The 20,407-nt window shown below is 38.4% G+C and overlaps 2 protein-coding genes across 2 annotated transcripts in view; one reads left to right on the top strand and one right to left on the bottom strand.

The window, feature by feature from the left end:
- LOC146000571 (uncharacterized) overlaps positions 1 to 20,407 on the top strand; it is a 71,616-nt gene that overhangs the window by 29,498 nt on the left and 21,711 nt on the right. The window contains exons 9-12 of the mRNA XM_083138322.1: positions 952 to 1,251; positions 5,679 to 6,008; positions 7,761 to 7,941; positions 12,852 to 13,330. Of these exons, the coding sequence (XP_082994448.1) occupies positions 952 to 1,251; positions 5,679 to 6,008; positions 7,761 to 7,941; positions 12,852 to 13,330 (1,290 nt within the window). The remainder of the gene's footprint in view (positions 1 to 951; positions 1,252 to 5,678; positions 6,009 to 7,760; positions 7,942 to 12,851; positions 13,331 to 20,407) is intronic.
- LOC146000449 (hexamerin-like) lies at positions 5,572 to 16,771 on the bottom strand. Its single transcript, XM_083138096.1, has 9 exons — positions 16,638 to 16,771; positions 15,183 to 15,319; positions 12,833 to 13,444; positions 11,046 to 11,324; positions 9,629 to 9,790; positions 8,939 to 9,067; positions 7,709 to 8,024; positions 7,044 to 7,180; positions 5,572 to 6,014 (listed from the first exon to the last, which is right to left on the bottom strand). Exons 1-9 carry the CDS (start codon positions 16,711 to 16,713, stop codon positions 5,706 to 5,708), a joined length of 2,157 nt encoding a protein of 718 aa, XP_082994222.1. The 5' UTR covers positions 16,714 to 16,771; the 3' UTR covers positions 5,572 to 5,705.

Below are 20,407 nucleotides of genomic sequence, written 5' to 3'. Positions count from 1 at the left end.
GTCGACTGCAAGATCTTGCACTTCTACCCTTTGGCGGGAAGAAGTGGCGTCATGTCTTGCAAATAATTGATTGATGCTAAGTTCTGCAGCAGCAGTGTACAAATACATATGAGTTAAGACAAAGAAACATTCACATTTGTAAATTTTATTCTCTACTTTCATTTGTATATTATATAAAATGTAATTAATATTTTTATAAAAATATTATCCATTCCATAAACATTTTCTGGAGTGATGCCGAGCAGCTAACAATGCACAAAATTTGTTGCGGCTGAATCTCCCGTAAATTAAATGACAGAAGTTGGAAAGCTCTCTTGAATTCATGGTCGAAAGTTGGTCACCATAATCGTTACCTTTTTAATCACTTTACCTTTTTTAATTACCTTTTTTGCGCTAGAATCAATTATTACGTTGCATGCCAAGTGAGTTATAGTATTGTATTTGGCTCACAGCATACTTATTGTTTTTTTTCTGAGCATTGAGTCTTTTGTTTTCGTGTAAAACATGGTAAGTGGCATTTTGATAATTTTTGAGTTACAAAGTAAAATGTGTCATCCTTCAATTTTCGAATGAAATTGCAAAGTCATACAATTTGGATTGGACTCAGTGAAGACTTGTGAAATTGGTAAACACAACAGGAAAACAATTTATCTACATAACAGCTTCTAATAACCTTTTTTCTCAATGAACTCAGAAATAACCAAAATGTCACTTACCATTATTTTACACCAGAGCCCTTCATTTATAACATGACTCTTCCGTATACTATTGTATCAATATCGTTTGATATGTCCCTGATCACGAGGAAACGGGCGTAAAACAAGCGTGAGTTAAATACAACTCACGTGGTAGGTAACGTGTTAAGGTTAAGGTAAAACTTTTGAACTTTGAAGGGTGCATAATGGCCATACACACCCAAAAATTTCAACTAATCCATTCCTTCTCTTGCAGAGGCACCACTGTGGTTTCCCAGAGCACCTGCTCCTCCCCAAGGGCAAGGTGGGAGGGATGCCAGTCAGCGTCTTCGTCATGCTGTCGGAGTACGAGGGCAGCGAGGGACGAGACGTCGCCTTCCAAGAGTCCCTCATCCTCTGCGGCGCCGAGGACCACCCGTACCCCGACGAAAAGCCCATGGGGTTCCCCTTCGACAGGCACATCCACGAGCACGACTTCTACGTCCCCAACATGTACTTCAAGGATGTCCAGATCTTCCACAAGAAGGACATCAGCGATATGAACAAGCCGTTGCCTTGAATGAGTCTTCCCTGATGAACCGTTGATCCTTATTCTATTACAGATATAAATTTTTTACTTCCATTGCTGCCTTTTTTTGTATTTTCTTCTGCTCTTTAAAAACCAATAAAACATTTTCCATATAAATACTGCTCTGTATTGTCTCTTCAGTCACGCTAGGTTAAACTTTCCTTCACACCACAACTGTACGCAGGATTTTCTTCCGAGGAATTGTAAAGCTGAATAGTACAGTGTGACCCATGATACCGTGCAAATTGTCCATCACCATGTTCCTGCACTTTACTTGACCCAATAAGAGCTTCAAGAATTAAAAGAAAACTCAAAACAAGTTGTTGACAACTTCTGCACCAACATACATAAAAATCAATAGCTTAAAAACAAACAGGATGCAAGATAAAAATAATGAAAATAGTCATTGACAATTTGCACGGTAATACTCACGGATCCCACTGTACGTACATGACGTTCTAGGGGATATATGCAATAAAATATTTCGCAATGACAATTTTTAACCTTAATTTATTTTGATAGATGTTCAAAGACAACACCGGCACAAAGAGGTTTTCATTCACCACTTTGGTTTTCATCGAGTTCTTTGCTGCTTACATTTGAAAATGTTGATTTCTCAAAATTTCGGGAGGCGTGTAGTTCCATCAATGCCCCCTGGGGATGTCAGTGCTTCACAATACAGTTCAGCATTCTTTCTCTCACAATTTTTTCCCTGATGCAAGATTTCTCTTTTTCATCAACTTTTCGCCTTTGTTCTAAGGACTTGTAACCCTCAACCACAAAAAAAATATTATAACATTATATTATTATTATTATTCCCGTTGGTCCATGTTCATGGCAATGGAAAAACATACAAGAAACGTAGTTTTGAAATATAGGGTAGCGTATAAGTGCGGAAAGGCCCGCTTAAAACAAAAAAACGGGTGCTAAAACACGAAGTTTGATTTTTGTTATTACCGTCACTATTCTTCCATTTTCGGATAATCGCGGCGATGAGGTCGAGTGATGATATGATGAAATTGAACACACACACAAACAACACCCATTCCTATGCCGGGATTTGAACCCACGACCCCTTGCGTCGTAGCTAACTTTGCTAACCACTATTCGACGGAGATCGGCGGATGTAGGAAAGGGGAAACTTTTTAGGATGTGTTTCCTACATTACGGCCTTTTCTTAAATGGAAAGATGTTCATGTGACATACCAAAATGAGGGTCAACTGGGGGCCATTTTAAGACGAGTTTCCAATTACCACTCTGATCTCTCCCAAGTTCTTCACTTGTTTTATTTGAAAATGTTGATTTCCCCAAAATTTCGGAGGGCACTGCAGTCCTTTCAGCCCCCCCCCCCTCTGCGTACGCCATAAACTGGAGGGAAAATGTTTTTCGTTGTCCAGAAGTGTGGAAACCCACGTTTAAAACGTGGGTAACGAATGTCTTGATTCACGATATAGGAAAGCGGAAGAATTTGTTGCGCTATGTTACCAATATGGCGGCCATCGTGGAACCAACTTCAACTTCTTACCAATATGGCGGCCATCGTGGAACCAACTTCATCTTCTTAAATAGGAAAAAAGTGGTCTTGTAATATATCAAACTGATCTGGAATTTCACAAGAAACACTATGGGGTCATTCCACGTCAAATCATCCAGGCCATGTCATCTACCATCTCCGATTTTGATGAAATTCGGTATACTTATAGAACTTTTGATGCTAATTACAAAAATGACAACTTTTTTGAGATTGGTCAAGGGGTTCAGAAATTACGAGTTTTTAAAAATCTCCGTGTACGCCACATGCGGCTCCACTTTGAATGACACGCATTAGGTTATAAATTATAGTATCTTCTCTCAGGTTTGCCGTAGAAACTTCAAGTTTCTTTTCATTTGCTCAGGATAGTGTAAGCTTTCATTTAAATAAGGTTTCAGATCAGTGTATCAATAATCATGTATTTTATGTATAGTTTCATGTATTTTTTGGAAAAATAAATGACTAACTTCAAGAACGAATTTCGTGCAATGCCCCCCCCCCCCCTTCAATTTCTCCCAAATTTTATATACAGGTAGCTCAGAGTGGGTACTAATGTTTGATGGAAAAATTGGGATGGGCGGTTCAGAGACAGGGTGATAAAAAATCATTTGCATTAAAAGTTAATCTTATTTAAAATGCTTATGTATTTAGCACAAAGTCTGAAGTACAATATGTTTTGAGGTATAATATTCAAAATTTCCGAGATGGTGGATGACATTTTTACAAAATTCTGGATGATTTGACATGGAATGACCCTATGGTGTTCTTAAATTCAACGTAACTTTACTCATTATCATGATTGAACTCCAATTTTTTTTTTCCGTTGAACGTGCCTTGAAAGATGGTTTTTCTTCGCATAGTTCTCGAAACTTCTTAATCAACTTGGCAAACTGTCTGAGTCGAATACTAGTGTAGTTAGGTAAACAAAGCAGAGATGGCAGCACCACAATCAAAATCGATGCACGGTCGATAAGTTTGATCCTTCAAACGAGGCCTTGCAGAGTTTCAGCCCAATGCGTTGTCAGGTTATTGTTTGATCACGCGAAGTGGGTAAACGTACAAGCGTTTTCAAAAATGACGGACAGAACCACCAAGACAATGCACCTGTTCACACGTCAATGGTATCTATGGCTAAAATCCATGAAATTAAGTTAGAATTGTTGGATCATCCGCCCTATTAGCCCGATCTAGCTCTGACTTCCATTTGTTTCCTAACCACAAAGATGGCTCGGAGGACGACGATATTCCGATAACGATGATGTGATTCACTCTGTGAACGGCTATTTTGGAGACCAGAAGAAATCATTTTATAAACAATAACGTCACAACGTAATGGGCTGAAACTCTGCAAGCGCTCGTTTGAAGGATAAACGTATCGACCGTGCATCGATTTCGATTGTGGTGCTGCCATCTCTGCTTCGTTTACCATACTTTTCAAACTACACTCGTAAGACGGCACGATCATAAGGATCTCTATAATTTATCCATAGGTTATCTAACTATATGTTGCCGATTGAAAAGACATTAATATGAAAAGTTTCGACGAAGCTTTTGCTGAAAAATCAAGTAATAAGCCCAAATGAATTTTAAATCAACAGTTGTATTACACTAGGCGTCGCCCCGTCTTAAGTGTGGAAAAATATGGGAAGTAAGGTTCTGTATGCAATAATCCCTAGTCGTTTCAATGTCATCCACATTGTGTGCGGTCGATGTACGTGATCCCGATCCACGCAATCAGAGTTAACTTTCAAATTGAGTCACATCATCTGCTTTACGTCCTCCATCATGAAATTTGCTCATACTTTTCAGCTATGTAAAAGGAGCCACATTTTTTCAAATAAGTAACTCAATTTATTTTTAATGTCACTTATTTGTTCAACCATCTGTTTTAAAATCAAGCAAATATTCAATCGCTGTGCCAATAATAGAACTCACTCACTTCGTGGAAAAATTTACTCACTTCTTTATCTCGATAGCAATTCATTTATTGTCAACTTAGGAATTCAGTTAATTCTCAACTAATGATATCAGTAAATTTGTCAACTAAGGGACTCAGTTAATTTTTAACAAAGGAACTTTGTTATCTTGCCATCTAAGGAAATCTGTAAATTTGTCAACTAAACCACTGAATTAAGGCCTCCCAGATGTCGCAGTGGTAGTATCGTCGTCGCCTTTTAATCAAGGAGTCCAGGGTTCGATACCCGGTGGAGGCACATAATGGTTCGGATCCCACTTCAGACTGTAGGTCCAGTCCCGATTAGCCTTGCTGTGCATAAAGTGGACTTAAAACACCAACTCAACCACTGAAGTAACTTCTCAACCAAAGAAACTCAGTTGATTTGTCAACCAAAGGACTCTGGAAACTTGTCAACCAAGAGATCCTGGTAACAACTCGTCAACAAAGGAACCCTGGTAACAACTCGTCAACAAAGGAACCCTGGTAACAACTCGTCAACAAAGGAACCCTGGTAACAACTCGTCAACAAAGACCCTGGTAACAACTCGTCAACAAAGGAACCCTGGTAACAACTCGTCAACAAAGGAACCCTGGTAACAACTCGTCAACAAAGGAACTCTGGTAACAACTCGTCAACAAAGGAACTTATCAGCTAAGAAACTCAGTCAATTTGTGTACCAAGGAACTAATTTAACTTCTTAATTGCTAAATTCCTTAGTTGTTTGATGACTGATTACGAGTAATAAGATATCCTGCAAATCCAGTCTCTGAGGCTGTCAGGAGACAGCTAGAATCAATGCAAACAAAAGAAGAGGATTTTTTAGAAATATTTTATTGCTCTTTTTTTTTCTCAGTACAAAAACTTTCAACTGAAAGATGTTATCACAGTATTTGCTTCGAGCTTATTTTGTACTTGTATGGACTAGCTGTCCAGCGGACCTGCCGTAGCCACTTCACATGTTGGTGGACCTGTTGACGTCACTGCTTTCCCTCTTGTGGTAGATGGTGGTGTCCTTGAAGTAGATGTTGGGGACGAAGAACTCCTCCTGGTGGATCTGCCTGTCGAAGGGGTATCCCATAGGCTTGTTGTCGGGGTACTTGAGGTCCTTGGTGCCGCAGAAGATGAAGGATTCCTGGTACTCGGTGATGTCTGCGTTGTTGGTTTCGTAGTCGGTCATGACGACTGCGACGGTGACTGGAAGGCCACCGACCTTACCCTTGGGGAGCAGCAAGTGCTCGGGCATTCCGCACTGAGTGTACAACTGCAAAGAATAGGAAGTGGTCCTTGAAGTGTATTACAAAGTTGGAGCCACGTTCACTGCTACATGACTGAGACATGCAGAGTTGGCACTAGCCATATAGCCTGGGGTGAATGAGCATACTTCAAGACAGTCCTTCATGTAGAAGAACATTGTTGACTCTCACAGATGGACGTGTGTGGATATTTCAAGTTCGTTTGTGCATTCCTAGAGGTATTCCACATGCACCATAGTGAATGTCCCTAGCTTTTGTATCTCCGGAGATATCAACAGGTTATTTGATATTAACTTCTGGCTGGCGTGGACAAATGAGATCGAACAAGATTGATCTATTGATTTGGTTAATTTTACTTCGCTTTTCTGCCACATTTGGCTAATCGTGAAGATGAGGATGAGAAATGATATGATGAAATTTATGAAGGGACACTCACAAACACCACCCATGCTCAGGCCAGGATTCGAACCCGCGACACCTGGTGCGGTAGCACGATGTGCTAACCACTAGATCGAATAAGAGAGGCTATCTTAAACTATAATCTCCGCTATACTAGGTACAGAGAGATCACATTATAACAAGTGCCAATTTTTCCAATTAGAATATTTAGCCCCTTCTTAGAACTAACTCCTATCTTCCTAGCTGTATTTCTTCAGGATATATAATGACCAACAAGATATCTGTAGAGAACCGCCACTCTACATACAATAATTTAGAAAGGCTTGCTTTTGCTTGACGATCCATTTGATTGAGTTACAAGAACCTATTTGTCCCTGTTTCTTGTAAAATTTGACGGTGATCAAGTGTTGCTTACTCAAAACTGTTATATTTAAATGCCATCGCAATGAACAGGACAGTCATTTTCTCTCAGAAATCAATGAAAAATAGCGTCCGCTTATGTAAAGTATTTGCCAAAGAAATGTTATCATTTTGGAAGTTGTGTTGGAAACACTTGGTCGTTGCTTCGAATCCTGAAAGTCTACACTAAACCCTTCACCTGTCCTATATGGTGAATCTAGTGTGCATGAGGAACTTACCTTCTGGCCGTTGACGAAGTTCTCCTGGTCTACAGCGACGTTCTGGACCAAGTTCTTCAAGTGGAAGTAGGAGTGGTCAGGTACGATGGAGGTGAATTCCTTGGACTGTCTTTCAATCACGTTCTGACCAGATGTCACTGTCAACAGATGAGACTTCCAATTAGTATTTAGATTTATAGATTATCAGTCACTCCTTTTAAAAATGGCTTTTTCTCTTTCAACCAAGAAGAAAGGTTGTAGTCACACCGTGCCGTTAGAGAAGGTGGAAAAACTGATTCTTTCGAAAGACTCAACCCAAACGAACCTTTCAAATGAATTTACTATTTCGTGAAGAGCTCAATAATGCTTGTACTTAGATTGAGCGAGTTTATTAGTCACAAAAAATATTTTTAAAATAATCTGTTCAACAGAACGAGTCCTACGATTCAAATGAATTGTTAAAAAACAATATTGTTTGAGGAACAGCTCTACAGAGTTGATATACTAAACGGAATAAAGGGTTACATTGAGTCATTCTAAAGTAAGAGCCATAAAGTTGAACAATCCTAACTTACGAGACAAAGTGAAACATTTCAATGGAAGAATGGCTCAAGTTAATGATTCATATGAACAGTTCAAAAGAATCGATTCTTTCGTGAAGAGTACAACAAAAGCCAATTACTTACATTGGACGGGGAACTTGTCAAGCTCAACCATGTAGTGCCTCATCTTTTCCAGTGGCATCTGCTGGCCGTAGAAGTTGTACTTGGGTGCAAGGAAGATCCTCATAAGAACAGTCTTGGTCTTGTCGCTTTGGACTTCGACCTTGAGGTTGAAGGGCTTGTGGTTGATCCTCTTGGTGCGAGCCTTGATGTCTACCTCCTGGACGTTCTCGTTGGTGTTGATGTCGACGGCGTTGGTGAGGTCCACAACGTAGTCTTCGAAGTAAGTGATCAGCCTGTCAAGGTCGATATTGGTGACCTTAACTCCTGGAACCTCGAGCTGTGGAGAAACACAAAAACCACTTTTAGTCTCGAATAAAATTTAACATCAAGTAGTTTTTAGGCAGCTCTAAAGATATCAAGGTTGTACTTTCGTTCACTAGATGGCATAATATTTTCTTAATAAAAATTGATTAACCATAAAAATTATGAAAAACCAGAAAGCTGATACGTATTTTACATTTTTCCTCAATTATCTGAGCCTTAAATATACAAAAAAATTACAATTTGTGATTAATTTGAAGTAATAATTCACAGTTTAATTAAACTCTTGAAATTGAACAATTTCTCCGCCAATTTATTAAGAAAGGTTTTGTGGCAACTAAACTGAATTGTGAGAAATTTGAATTGGAGAAAAGTATGTTATACTTTTGAATGAGTAAAGTATGTTACTCATAACCTCAAGCTCTCGGTTTGGAACTGCAGATTGTCTCAAAACATTCCTTATAAGTTTGTGAAGAAATTGTTCACTTAAAAGAATACGAGATGTTACATTCTTAATACCGTAAAATTTCACAGACCTCGACAAGTATAACGAATTTGCTCCTATATCCATATTTCTTGCTTGGCTCAGGTTATTACTGAAATGCAACCTACATCATGGAAGTAAAACTAGAGGCGTGAGTGGCTCTTTTGCTTCAACCCTTGCCTCAAGACGATGCTTTTAGGGAGAGGAGCTGCTAATGTTAGCAACGACTTTGGTCTTCAAGTAGCACGCTAATAATACTAAGTTCAAGTTAATACAATACTCCAAGACCTCTTTGGATATCGAAACCACGCCTAAGGCGAGTAATTGAGGTAAACTTAAGTAAATTTCGAACCATGTTGGTGTCTCAGTGAAAACAATCCTTAGCACCTAGTATATCCCTTTTGCTTTCATATTACAGAGATGGATCGTGTCGAGAAATATCCTACCTGTTGCTGGGTGTAGTAAGGGAGGTGATTCTTGTGCTTCCTGAATAAGTTGTTGATCCTCTTGTGGAAGCTGTAGAAGAGTGGGTCACGAACGGAAGTCTCGAAGTGTTCCAACACGCTTGGAGGAACCTAATAAATACAATGAAGACATTTAACACAAATACATATTCTGCAACAGTACAATTTGGTATTGTACGATACCCCACAGAACCTTGGCAGGCCATGTAGACCACAAAATGATTTACAAACTTCTACTGTGAAACAGAAGCTAATATATTTTAAAATACACTTAACTTTTAAGTTAAATTAAAGGATAGATCAATCTTGAAATTAAATTAGTCTGATTAAAATCACTTGGTCTACATTCATGTCTATGAAATCAGACTATATATAAATCTCTCACTGTTTGGTATATCAGAGGAAGAGAATATATAATAATAATTTCAAACCCTAACTGCGAGGCCCTACAATGGAAAATACTTTATTTCTTACTTGAGTCTCAGCTCAATTTTACTTGTATGATAAACGTTAGTCTAAAATGAAGCTATATTTCATATTAGTAACAACTATGTAATTTGCAACAGTCTTCCAAAGAAATTTTTGTTTATCTTCAATTCACAATTTTTAATTGTACAGGTACTTAACTATAACTTTTGAGATCCTTTCTCCTGACAAGAATTAATTACTTACGCCATATTTCTTCTGAGCATCGGTGACCTGTCCCAAGAGTTTCTGAGCCATGTTCTTGTAGGATCCGTAGTATTGCTTGTTGACCTTCTTGTTACCCTGGACGATTCTGCCCAAGACATCAATACCTTGTTCATTGTTGATTTGGATCTTGTTCTCTCCTTCCTGTTAACATAAGATATTTTTAGCCAGTGCTTTCACAGTGCATAGATGGGTTTCTTGCACAATGACTTCAAGATCAGTATTTGCCTATTTGTTCACTTGTAGTTTTCCTTGATAATAATAAGTTCAAGAAATGTAACATTTTATATTTCTCTTTAGGAGAATTTCTATCTACTCCTTGTATTATGTATAATTATTTCGTACCTCATACTGACCTTGCAAGTTTTCATGAAAGAACTATATTACAAAGATATGCTTTCGCAATAGATGTCCCTATATAGGCCTACATTGTCCATCATCATGTTCGTGCATTTTATTTGACCCAATAAGAACTTCAAGAATTAAAAGAAAACTCAAATCAAGATGTTAAAAACTTCTGCACCAGCATGCATAAAAATCCATCGCTTAAAAATACATAGGATGTAAGAGAAAAATTAATGAAAATAGTCGTGGACAATTTGCCGAGCAATACTAGTGGATCCCACTGTACACATTTCTATTCAGTTAATATTTTCATAGTGAGATTTATATCAAAACACATTTAACGTTGGCGGATACATGGGTCGACAAAGTCATAACACCAACACATAATTGTAATTTGCGGCCGCAGACAAATAGTATTTCGTGGCATCTAGTTGGCCAATGCCAAAAAGATCGACTTTGCAGTCTCTGTTTCTCTGAATTTCATGCGTCGTGTTTTAGTTAGGCATTTACACTAGAAACTTTGCAAATGGCCGTCATAGCCACGGTTACATTACAAATAATAGGGAATAGGAACTTTTATTTAATTATAGGCATTTGGAAGTGTATTCTCCAGTAATTTAGCCATATGAGAGTTAAACGTTTTGCCTCTTTGGTCATCGTGACTTCAAAATAGAATTTCTAAGCTACAATCGAGTCCAGATTCAAAATAATGTACCATGTGGATTTCTAAAATTAATAGGGATTGATGGACTTAGAGACAGGATATGTTATAATAGATTCCAAGTTCCTGATATACAGTAGGATGCAAGTATTGCTCGGTAAATTGTCCATGGATTGTTCTCTTGCATCCTACATGTTTTTAAGGAATGAATGTTTACGTTTGCTGCTACGGAGATTGTCCGTGGTTTGTCTGGCGCTTTGTTTCAATTCTTGGAACTCTCATTGCGTTAAACAAAAAGGGAATGAATCTGGTGATGGACAATTTTCTTGGTAATATGTATGCACCCCACTACACTATGGGTGAATCAAAATGTGACAGGTACTCAGCACTTACAACGACAACGTATCCGGAGTCGATGGCTTCCCTCACTCTCCTTTCGTAGTCTTCAACGTCTTGCAGGTTGACCAGGTGGTGAACTCGTCGTTCGTGCATGTTGCGTTGAACATCGTGCTGGCCGTTGACGTCCATTCTGTCGTTGACGTTGTATTGGCATCCCTCGCAGTTCTCGTTGCTGACGACCTCGTACGTGTACTTGTCTGCCACCATCATGTAGTCGGGTCTCATGGGGAAGTCCATACCTTGTCTGTAGGACAACCTTGGTGAATAGCCGTGCTGGAAGAGAACCGAGACAAACCATGAAACATAGTCGATTCCTAAACGGCTACATTTCTAGTCTGTTTGGAAAAAAAGCACTTAAGTCAAAAAATGTAATTTTACAGCAGACAGTTATTTATGTTTATTATTTTAATTGCAACCTCTACAGACATGATATACATATATGTTGGATCATCACTGTTTAGAAACATTACACATTCTCGATGTAAAATTATGCGTAAGATGTTTTCTTTAACTGATTCAGTGTGACTTAGGTGAAAGTAACAGACAATTGCAGTTTATGACTTATGTGCCTTTTCCCCGAACACCCTAGATATCACAGGATTGCTCTCTCCAGTATGCTACAGAGTTAGAGAAGCTTTGAAACCCAACGTCTGCTGAGAAAAAAATCCTGTTCTGATTCCAATTTCGAAAAAAACATTTACCAATTTTTGGGATCCCTAACGGTCGGGAAATCTTGAATGGTAGTGTCTTAAAAGTGATTAATTTTTAAAAATGTATGCACTACTAGCTGATTGCCTGGCGTTTCCCAGGTATTTATTTATCTCAATCTTGTATTAGACACAAAAATAATGAATTCTAACTATAGTGTAAAATGAAACTAATTTTAAATGTGATCGTAAATGTCACCAATTAGCTTAGCGACTCCGGAAACTATGGATTCGACACTAATCTAGGTCATTTGTGGCATTTTATTTTTCACCCCCTCTCATCCCCCATGCCGATAGGTGATGAACTTGAAGTTGAACCGCATTGGGAGTGTCACGAAAACCATGGATTCCACACTAATATCGGTCGTTTTCGCAACACAGCCTGAATGTTAGACAACGCGAGAAACACTTACGTTGTGCGGAATTCATAAGAGTCACTGATGTCTGTTTGTGCGGAATTTAATATCGGTGGTTTTCGATTATTTTTACATGTCACCCCTTCACACCAAACCCCTAGGGGTGCCAGGGGTGTCTTACCCCCAAAGTATTCTTTCCAGATTGTAAGTGATACGTGTATCAAGTTTGGTTGAAATTGCGCCAGGCGTTCGAGAGTTATGCCGGAACAAACAAACATACACACCCACACCCACACATACATCCATTTTTATATATATAGAAGATAAGAGAAAAACTTCTTGGAAATGTGAAATTTTCATTCCAGAAATTCAAAAACAATTACTTCATAGAATTCGAGATTTTCATATACATACAAACATTTATATACAGTTTATGAAAACAAATACCCTGTCAAACCCGTCCCTTAATTTCTTTCCTAGGGACGTCCCTGTGCACGTATATATGTATGTGTATATATTTCTAGGTTTAGTAAATGAGAACGAGACAAGGGACATAAAACTTGATATCACGTGACTCGTACACGGTTGCTACGAATATAGTTTCCAACTCTAAAGTTGCAAATTAAGTTATAAGAATGTTCATGTTGTAAACGAGAAGATGTATGTTTAACGGCAGCAGTTGTTAGGTGTAACCTACATATAATTGACAAACTATTACCTTGATTTGCTGGTTGAAGTGAAGTGCCTCAATGGTTGGGAGATCGTTGGAGATCCTCTCGAAGTCGTAACGAGCGAGCAGCTGCTGGTGGAGGTAGTAGAAGAGCTCTCCCTTGCGTTCCTGCTGGGGTCCGAACTGCTGGCTGTACCAGAAGGGAAGTCGCTTGTTCCAGTTGGAGTAGAACTGGTTCAGAGCAAGATCCTCGCTGTAGTAAGCGATTTTCTGGTCGGCGTTCTTCATGTACCTCGTGTTGTTCATCTGGATGACCACGTTCTCTTGCCTCATCTTGGCTTCGTAAGCCTGCTTGATGACTTGGCTGTTGAAGAAGAAGTGTGGGAGAACCTCGTAGATTGGTGGGAGGACGACGCCCTTGGTGTCCTGTCGGTGGAAGACGACAGTAGTGAGGGCATAGACAAATTGCTCGGCGTTGATCCTGTCCCTGGCCCAGCAGGCGGTCTTGAAGAAGGTCTCGTAGTCCTTGGCGTAGTAGAAGACTTGGTAGAGGAGTACCATCTCTTCTAGGTCCTTTTGGTTGAGGACTGAGAAGATCATTCCTCTGGGGAGGCAACCCTTGTGGTACTGCTTCATGAATTGCTTCACAATCTCCACATTCTGTAAAAATCAAGCACAATGATTTAGATATAAGTTAATGTTTTTTTTTCCGTTTTTTTAAAGGCAGTATTGAGATTTCATTGAGTTTTAAATAGTCCTATAGTTTCTAATCTGATCTCAGACTAGAACACACCATGTGCACATAAGGCTACAAAGATATATTACCAGGTAAATTGTTCATTATTATTTTCAATCAATTTTTCTTACAATGTTCAGGAATCGAATTGAACTGACGCTTCCGCTGAACTTTTGTTTCAATTCTTGGACATTCCATTACGTAAAACAATGTGAATGAACATAGTGGTGGACAATTTACCTTGTATCGCTGTTACAGAAGTAAAGTAAGACGAAGTTTTGGCGCACCTGTTTTTGTGGATTACTCTACATTCCGCAGGGGGTTAGGCACTAAAATGTCAACGTTTCTTCCATGCAGTACAACTGGGACCACATTTTTTTGCAGACTAACGCTAGGCTCTGTAGCCTGAATTGTTGTTTTAAGTGCGGTTTATGCACAGTTAGGCTAATCGGGACTGGACCTACAGCGTAAAGTGGGATCGGATCGGAACCACTGTGTAATGTGTCTCCACCGACCACTGAACGCTGTCCTGTCATCCATTTCATCTTATCACCACAAATCCTCATGAGCGCGATTCGCCAAAAGTAGCAGAAACACGATGTAAAATAAAACAAATCAATCAACTCAACTTTGCTTTCCTGCTAACATTGGAAACAAACTTTTTGCTAAAATACTCCAAAAGAAGATAATAAATGCTGGTACACTCGCCTCACTTTGTACTACTGCAGTTCTTTTCGTTATACAGCACATGTACAAATGATACCATTCAACCTATATTACTGAATTGCGTTTAGAAGTCAGTAGTTGAAGAACGACTTAGTGGATGTTGCTGTTTAATATCCATAAATTGTATGCATGCATTTAGAATAAATTTGCATATCATTAGAAAAATTTACATTTATGTATTTGCATATTTATAACTTTTATGAATATATAATTATTTATTTTATGAAAAATATGTATAACATCCTATGCATAGCGTTTAGTACCACTAATTACCTTCTATATACATATTTTTCATAAAATAAATAATTATATATTCATAAAAGTTAAAAATATGCAAATACATAAATGTAAATTATTCTAATGATATGCTTTGGTTTGAGTTGCTGTTTTAAGTCCACTTTATGCACAGTAAGGCTAATTGGGACTGGACCTACAGTTTAAAGTGGGATCCGAACCACTTGTGCCTCCACCTCTAATGATATGCAAATTAGTTCTTAATTATATGCAAATAAATTCTAAGTACATGCAAATTAATTATGAATATTAAACAGCAACGTCCACTAAGTCGTTTTTCAACTACTGAAGTCATATTTTGTGCAATTTTTATTCCATTCTTCTTCTTCTTAAGGAGTGTAAAGATAAATTAGTATCAATATTTCGACGTGTAAAACTGGCTGTACAGTTAACTAAGTCGGCAAGTTTAGACTTGTCCATTATCTCATTCATGTACTTTTCTTTTACGCAATAAGGTTGAAAAATAAGTTAAACCGTCAAGGAACAAGACAAAATCATTTCTTACTGATAGCAATAGAGGAGTGTGCATAATATATATCACGCGAGAAAGACTCGTATCTGTTACAAGTGTTTAACTGTTAAAATGTTCATCATGCCAAGTACATCAATAGTAATCACAAGACTCTGTAGGAGTTTGTTTACCTGGTATTTGTCGTAGTTCTGTTCGAAGTCGTAGTTGTTGCCAATTTCTGCCAAGTCCTGGTACATATTGGGCTGGTGGACTCTATGGAGTAGTTTTGCGATAGTCTGCTGTTTGTTGAGATAGTCCCTGTCGCCAACTAAAAAATAAACGAAATGTTGTGAATTAAAAACAGAGTAAAGAAAGCAAGCAACATTTCAACTGAGTAGAACTGATCTTCGAACTTTTTCGGTGAACGGGAAGATCATGTAGAAAGAAATACCTCCAATGATACCATGTCCAATACCTGACCTGGCAACTCTGTAAGCTGCCCAGTCATGAAAGTAGTTTTTGCACAAAATAAATAATAGAGTAGATGTATTAAGAGATGCTAGTGTGTGAAATTATATTAACTGCATACCTTACCGTGTTTATGGTTTGCAATTATATTTATTTCATCATTTGTGGCACAAAATTGGCCCGTAAATTTCTCTATTTTAGGGTAACAGATAACGCATGCTGCATGCAAGACATCACATCAGAAATATGTTATAGTGTAACTTGGTATAAATGATTGGCAATGAAATATCTGAAAATAGAATATTGGAGTGAAAATTACGAAAAGTTACTATTAGCCTTGTATGGTCTCACTGATACTGTACTTGGAAATATGATACTAAGGCGTTTTCTTTAGCAAAAACTGACATATACCGTGGTATGCGTAAATATTATTATAGAAATATTGTCCTTTGCTCTTTTCGTTACTGCTGTCTCACACATCCTACGTACGTTTAAGGATGGAATTTCACTGATGGTGCAGTGTTTGTCAACTGTCTCATTGGGATTTTGTTTCAATTCCTCAACCTCGAATTGTATAGAACATTATTATTATTATTATTATTATTATTATTATTATTTGGCGTCGCTTTTCTGCCACTTTGGCTAATCGCGACGAGTGTGATGGAGTGATGATATGACGAAATTGATGAACGGACAGTCACAAAGAACATCCATGCCAAGGTCGGGATTCGAACCCGGAACCCCTCGAGTCATAGCGCGCTGCGGTAACCACTCCGGCACGGAGGTCGGCGCGTTGTATAAGACAAAATGAATGAACATTGTGATGGTCAGTTTGCCTGTATTTAAGAATCCACTCTAGTCGCAAAGATATTTGCTTACAAATTGTAAAATACCATTTCCATTCATAATCATTGCCCCAGTGTGAGATTTAGGAATTGAAATAAACGTAACAAATGAACTGAAAATTAATATCATAAACATGAGCAGATGTAAACAAAGGAAATTAAAATTTGTTGAGGGGCAATTTGCGTGTTCCTGTGTTTATGTGAAACCGGACACCATAAGAATCCCGATATTTGAGCTTCTAAACATGGTAAACTTGGAACATTCATAATCAAATTCTCTGCTAGATTTTATGCTAGAACGTTTAACGAAAGCAACATTCAACTTTGACTTACCAACGCCATCTTGATGGAACGTTGCAGCTACAAGGGAAACGAAAAGTCCCAAAAGCAAAATTGCAGAGCTTGCCATTGTGTGGAGTTGTGTGTGTATTTCTGCCACCACAGCCGAAGATGAGTTGGTGCGAGGGTCTTTTATACATCGCAGAATGTTTTTTGTTTCTTCTTTCCATATCGGACAAATCGAATGCAGCTAAAGTGGCGGGTGGCAACCAGAGTTCAGATGTCACCACTGCGGGAAGGATATGAGAAGTTATGCAACGAGAATCGAAGTGGAATGACTCCTCACGAGATGTGTGCGCAAATCGTTCTTCTTTTTTTGTAAATAATACTAATAATAATCCGTTAAAGCATTCGTTATCTTTACACTTTGTTTCGTTGTGGGTTGAGAGCTGTTGGCAACAGAAATTATAAGCTGTTGGTCATAGCAGTCTTACATAAGGACTAGATATCTTTAGTTTGTGTAGAGAGACTAGTCCGGACCAAAATAATTGCAATGTGTACCCATTGGGAACCGAAGCCGAGGCTCTAGAAAACTAAAATAGGCAAGCAAATAGGCAAAGAAAATAATGAGTGATTGATTAGGGCTATTTTACTTCGCTTTTCTGCCACTTTTGTCTAATCGCGAAGATAAGAATGAATGATGGGACACTCGCAAAGAACACCCATGCCCAGGTCGGAATTCGAACCCGGGACTCCTGGCGTCGTAGTGCTAACCACTCCGCCACAGAGGTCTGCGAAAATAATGAAAATCGCTAATTAAAGGCAGTATGAAATTAAAAATGCACTTCAATAGGCAATAAAACATGGCCTTGTTATTTAATTTTTCTTCCAATGCAGTTACAGATATGTATTAGTACTGCAACTCACTACAAATTTTTCATAGAATTTCCATAGGGTATCATAGAAAAAAATGTTCTATCGCCTGTTGAAATATTATTGTTTTACAAAAATGTTATTTTCGCTTCAGCAGTCTTCGTGGGTTGCCACTCACTTCGATTCTGAATCCGTAAAATGCTGTTCTATGTAAGAACTAACGTAGTTTAATGGATTTGGATAGCATATAAAAGTCTAGCAATATTACTTGATGTAAAATTTGTTGCCTATACAAAGAAACTAGACAGGTGAGTTATAAATTCAACAATAAGTCGTACTAAAAACACAGCATTAAGAATGATACAGGTTTAATGACACTTGCATTCATAAACGAAGATTTGGCAAGAATAGTGTCATTCCTTTGTGATTCGTAAGCCCAGCACGACAGTATGAAGGAAAAGCTTTCCACCGTCCATTAGTGCCCAGAATGGTTCAACAGCAGGAGGACATTCGATGACCGTTGGCATTTACTGCACGTTGGCAGTTGTAGCATGGGCACAGGAAGCAAGGACGTACAGGCCATACAAAACAGCTTATTATATGCAGCGCAAGTGTGTAAGAGGCGAATATTATTGAAATTGATAATTTACGAGGTTTTTCCAAACGTGGTTGTTTGGACCTCCTAAGGGATTATACAAGGGGTATTCGAAAAATCGAACTTCGTTTGATATGTATATATATTCCAAACAACTCTTGTAGGAAACCTTTTCGGTCAACCATTTTCGAACTATTTCTAGCAGGTTAATATAGTAATTTGCAAAGAAAATGCATAAACTCTCAACGTCGCTGCTTGAATATATGTGACAGGATTTCTCAGGTGCTATTTTGAACTTTCTTGGTTGCCCTTAAGGGGTGTGTTACTAACTCTCCCCTATTAGAGCTGTTTTTTACTGTCCCGGCTCCCCTATTGACATCCTATTTCTCCCGTATTTTCCATTATCAAGAAAGATCGCAATATTTCAACTCATTCTGAGTTTGGCGAGCCATACAAAACTTCAAGTCGACTGGAAGAATTTGCGGAAGAGACGTAATATCTTCCATAGTTCTGCAGGACCAGCAGATTTTTTTCTCTATTTTGATCTGTAAAATGTAAATTAATTATTTTGTTTAATTATACATTAATTAAACATTTGGTGAAGTGATGCCGCGACGCTAAAAATGTGCATAATTTGTCGCGACTAAATCTCCTGTAAATGAAATGCCGACAGTTGGTCACACTAGAGGGGGGTGTCTACTTAGAGATATATTCGTGACACCTTGGAAAGTTTAAACAAGAGAGAATATCGAGTAGCATCTGGTTTGATATGTCCATTAATTCCAACATCTCTTATTAGCAACATTTTCGTACAAAAATCTATTTTCAGTTTCATTGCGCACGAATTTGAATATTTTTTATTTATTTATTGTGTCGCTTCTCTATCACTTCCGGGTAATCACGACGTTGAAGGTGAATGATAATTAAATCAAATTCATGAAGAGGCACACAAAGGAACGTGCCTATGCCCAGCGTGGGACTCTTAACTCGTAAATATTTGTGGAGGGATCGTGAGGCAACTTATTGGACACGTAATATTAATTATTGTTTATCATATTATTTGCCTGCCTATGCTTTATATTCCATGGACTGCGAACAATGAATACACGCTCCCGGAGCCGGCCTTAGGGAGGGGCAACTCGGGCACCGGCCCGAGTCCCCGCGCCAGATGAAGATAATTGATTGCGTGTGATTTATAACTATTAAATTAAAAAAAAAAATTAAAAATTGCCCCAGTTTTATAACTAATATCATGAACATGAACTCCTATAATTCTCAGTTTTAACCTTCAAGATGTTCTGTTTATTGCTCTTAGATAATAATACGATTGTGATTGATTTATTTCCTTTATTTTACTTGGCTTTTTGTTGCACTCTTGACTAATTTGCGAAGATGGGGATGAGTGACGATATGATGAAATTGATGGACACTCACAAACATCCATGCCGGGGCCAGGATTCGAACCCGGGACCACTGTATATATAAATTAAATTTAAAAATGTTTATACTATGATTATATAGAACACATGCACTTCAGAATAAGGAACAAAAATATGATTTCTTCAGAATTCTGAAAAATTTTGGATGGAGGTCCCAAGGTCCCACTTACGATCGGAGTCGTATGCTTCGCTACTGTAACTCATTTCTCTGCATCAACCTCTCGCACAGCATGGTACACAAGCCCTGCAACCGAAAGGTAAAGCGTAAATGGCAAAAATGTGGCAGGTGATTATTTTCAGCACCCTCATGGCTGTTACTGGTGCCTCCCCGATAGCGCAGTGGTAGCGTCGTCGTCTTGTAATCAAGGTGTCCCGGGTTCGATACCCGGTGGAGGCACATAGTGGTTCGGATCCCACTTTAAACTGTAGGTCCAGTCCCGATTAGCCTTACTGTGGATAAAGTGGACTTAAAACACCAACTCAAACCAACTCATGGCTGTTACTCACTGTCATCTGACTTTGTGTTCTTCCTTTCCCAGAGTACAAGGCTCTTTTTACTGCTGTGTTTTAGATTTGTACGTTTTCTACATGCTGAGATATTGGAATTGTCCAGGGTCTTGCAGCTGAAAACTCACCCTGTACAACTGCAATGCAAAAACAAATCTGTAAGTACACCCGAAAGGAAACTGTAAAGTTTTACTACGAGATGAACAAAATTATTTTTTGTTATAAGCGCGAAGGCTGTCGGAAAATATTTAAATTGTAAGCACGTGTGAATTTTCAGAAGCAGTGTTATTTTCTAGTGTCATTATTACATGCACTCAAAAATGTTTGAAGGAGGCAATTGCCCCCACCAAATCCACATCTATAGATATAATTACTTCCCTAAGTTGCAATATTCGTAATCAAGGGGTACC

Source organism: Lepisma saccharinum, chromosome 16, assembly GCF_977018435.1.
Source record: "Lepisma saccharinum chromosome 16, izLepSacc3.1, whole genome shotgun sequence".
Classification (NCBI taxonomy): domain Eukaryota; kingdom Metazoa; phylum Arthropoda; class Insecta; order Zygentoma; family Lepismatidae; genus Lepisma; species Lepisma saccharinum.
Note: the sequence above shows the minus strand (reverse complement) of the source record. Positions and strands in the feature narration are given on the sequence as shown.